The following is a 3,333-nucleotide window of genomic DNA, read 5'->3' as shown; positions in this document are numbered from 1 at the left end:
TATCCTCCCACATCATTTCTCTACACAACAGGCTGTTATCCTTTTAAAATATAGGCAGAACATTACTCACATAGCTCCCTGTCACTGCAGATATTACAGACTCCTTTCCTTTGTTTATCATTATATTCTGAATTCCTGCTCTTCCCCTCTTCCATCTCCTGGTAGTCTCCTGCTTTCACTCCACTCAAGGCATCATGACTTCTTTGGTAAAATTTACCTTGCCAGTGGAAATGAGATTTCTATCTTTGCTCTTTTGATTGATTTGTCTCAGGGTATCGTTTTTCATTTTGAACTCTTGAGTATGAAGATATCACAAGGAGTGTTGCTCTATTACCATATTAAACCACAACAAAACTGTTTTAGAAATATAAACACAAATCCATTTCAGGGATATCCCTTTCCATATTCTTTTAAAGTGTGATGATTTTCTAATAGAGGTTAGTTAAGAGAGCATAAAAAAATGAGTGACATAATCAGGGTGCTAAAATAAAAGAATGTATGCTATCTGACAGATAACGTGCACTCTGTACTTTAATATTAAACAAATTAACAAATTAATGAGTGAATAATTTGAGAAAGAGTATCTTATTGGACTACATACAGAACAGGATGCTAAAAGATATTTTGTTAGCCATAACAGAAACATTTAAAGATCAGAAACATTAATTCCAATATTTATATTTGACTTCACATGTCAATTTAAGAATTTTATTTTTCTTTTGAGATTAAGGCAATCCTTTTGATTAAGTCATTGGAGGCTTCTTTCACTTGTTTGTTCCTCAATGTGTAAATAAATGGATTTAATGTGGGAGAAACAGATGACATGAGCACTGACACACCTTTATTAATATCTACTTCGTCCTTCGCTGAAGGTTTCATATAAATAAAAATGCAGCTACCGTAGGTGATGACTACTACAATCATATGGGAAGAACAGGTAGAAAAGGCTTTTTTTCTCTGTTGAACAGAAGGGAATTTGAGAATGGTTCTGATAATGTATGTGTAGGACAGCACTACACAAACCAATGTGATCATTAGTATCAACGCAGCACAAATTACAACAATCTGCTCTAATAACCACGTGTCTGAGCAGGAGATCTTCAGGATAGGTGATGGGTCACAGCAAAAGTGATCGATAGTATTTGAGTCACAGAATTCTAGATTGAAACCAAGGCTCAAAGGTGGAAGGATCAGCATCAAAGCTGTTGTCCAACAACAAAGGACAAAGATGATGCAGACTCTGTTGTTCATGATGGCCATATAATGCAGAGGCTTACAAATGGCCACATATCTGTCATAGGACATAGTGGCAAGGAGGAAAAACTCTGTTATTCCAAAAAGATCAATAAAAAATAATTGGCTGGCACAAGCATTATAGGTAATTGTCCTATCTCCAGTAGATAGGCTATAAAGGAATATGGGAATACAAGTAGTTGTGAATGAGACTTCCAAGAAGGAAAAATTTTGAAGGAAAAAATACATTGGAGTTTTAAGGTGTGAATCCACATAGGTTAGTGTGATGATGGTCAGATTTCCAGTTACACTCAACATGTATGTGATAAATAGAAAGAAAAACAGTAGAACCTGCAAGTGTGGGTCATCAGTCTGTCCCAGGAGGATGAATGTAGTTACAGATGTATAATTTTTCATCACTGATTCTTGACTGCTGCCCAGTCTGCATGAAAAATTCAGATATTAGAAATGAGAGTGCAGATATCTAAATCAGTTAGTATTGGATACAGATTTGAAAAACTAAGCAGTTACATATATTTCATTCCTTTATCTGAAAACCCAATATTTTACAATATAATTTGAATTGAATTCTCTGTCTTCTAGGATATTGGCATCAGGAGATTACTTTAAGACATTTATTTGAGTAATCCTAGTTCAGCCTTCTACCACATGTCTGTCCATTTGTTGTACTGTGGTGGAAAGTGTGCTGCTGTGATGCTGGAAAGTAGGCCGCTGTTATTTCAAGTATCATCAGGGTCACCCATGGTGACAGGTTTGAGCAGGCTTCTAGACTAAGAGAGACAGGGAAAGAGGACCTGCAGATCTACTTCTGACAGTTGGCCATTGAAAACTTTATGAGTAGCAGTGAAACATTGTCTGAGATGGTACCTTTCAGGTTGGAATACACTCAATACACTACTGGGAAGAGCTCCTCCTCAAAGTTAGAAGCTGGAATGTATGAAGAAGAAAGCAGTATCAGGACTGGCGGAAGATTCATTAACAACCTATGATACGCTGATGACATACCTTGGTTGCTGAAAGTCAAGTGGACTTGGAGCACTTATCAACAAAGATCAAAGACTACAGCCTTGAGTATGGATGATACCTCAACATAAAAAAGACAAAAATCCTCACAACTGAACTAATAAACAACATCATAAGAAACAGAAAATATTGACATTTTCAAGGATTTCATTATACTTGGATCCACAATCTTTGTCCATGGAAATCGCAGTCAAGAACTCATGTGATATATTTCATTAGGTAAATCAGCTACAAAAGACCTCTTTAAAGTGAGGACTAAAGTAAACCTGATCCAAGCCATGGTATTTTCAATCACCTCATATGCATGTGAAAGCTGACAATGAATAAAGAAGAACAAAGAAAGCTTGACACCTTTGAATTATGGTGTTGGTGAAAAATATTGCAACAACAGGGTCAAACATAGCAATAATTCTGAGGATAGCACAGGACTAATGGCATCTAATAATAATAATAGCAGTCCAAACTTTCTTGAATTTTCATTTTCAATTTTTCATTTGTTTTATTTTGCATTTTTTAAAATTCACTTTGGTTTAATTTCAATACTATATGGTTAAATTCAACTCCTTATGCTGTTATTTCATAAGTTCTTTCTTATCTTTAATCTACTACCCAAGTAATTTTCATTTTATTTCTTCTCCTAAAGGAGCTCTGGTAGCATAGTGGCTAAAGCACTTGACTGCTAACCAGAAGGCTGGCGGTTCAAACCCACCAGCCACTCCTCGGAAGGAAGGTTGGGCAATCCTACTTCCGTAGTGATACTGCCTCGGAAACCCAAGGAGGGGTCGCTATGAGTCGGGGCCGACTCGACGGCACATAACAACAACAACAACAAGTGTTGACCACTGAGTAAAGGAATATGTAAGTTTAGTGGAGAGCACCTTACCTTTATACTCCATCTCCGTTATATATAACACTGGTAAAATCTCTTCTTTCACCAAAAGCTCCCTTATCCTTTCCGTCTGAATACCAATGGCAAATTATATTGCTGATAAGTTTTTAAGCCCAGACGTTAGGCATTCAAAGCTGCTTCTCTCTGTACTTTTCTGCTGGAATTTC

The 3,333-nt window shown here is 36.6% G+C and overlaps 1 protein-coding gene across 1 annotated transcript; it reads right to left on the bottom strand.

The window, feature by feature from the left end:
* Positions 1–708: 708 nt before the first annotated feature.
* LOC103212738 (olfactory receptor 6C2-like) lies at positions 709–1,686 on the bottom strand. The gene has a single exon (XM_007958691.2). The coding sequence runs from the start codon at positions 1,648–1,650 to the stop codon at positions 709–711; it is 942 nt and encodes a 313-aa protein (XP_007956882.1). The 5' UTR covers positions 1,651–1,686.
* Positions 1,687–3,333: the final 1,647 nt, after the last annotated feature.

This window comes from Orycteropus afer, unplaced genomic scaffold (assembly GCF_000298275.1).
Source record: "Orycteropus afer afer isolate SDZICR_OR568_19922 unplaced genomic scaffold, OryAfe1.0 scaffold01082, whole genome shotgun sequence".
Taxonomy (NCBI): Eukaryota; Metazoa; Chordata; class Mammalia; order Tubulidentata; family Orycteropodidae; genus Orycteropus; species Orycteropus afer.
This window is presented reverse-complemented; position numbering and strand designations above follow the sequence as displayed.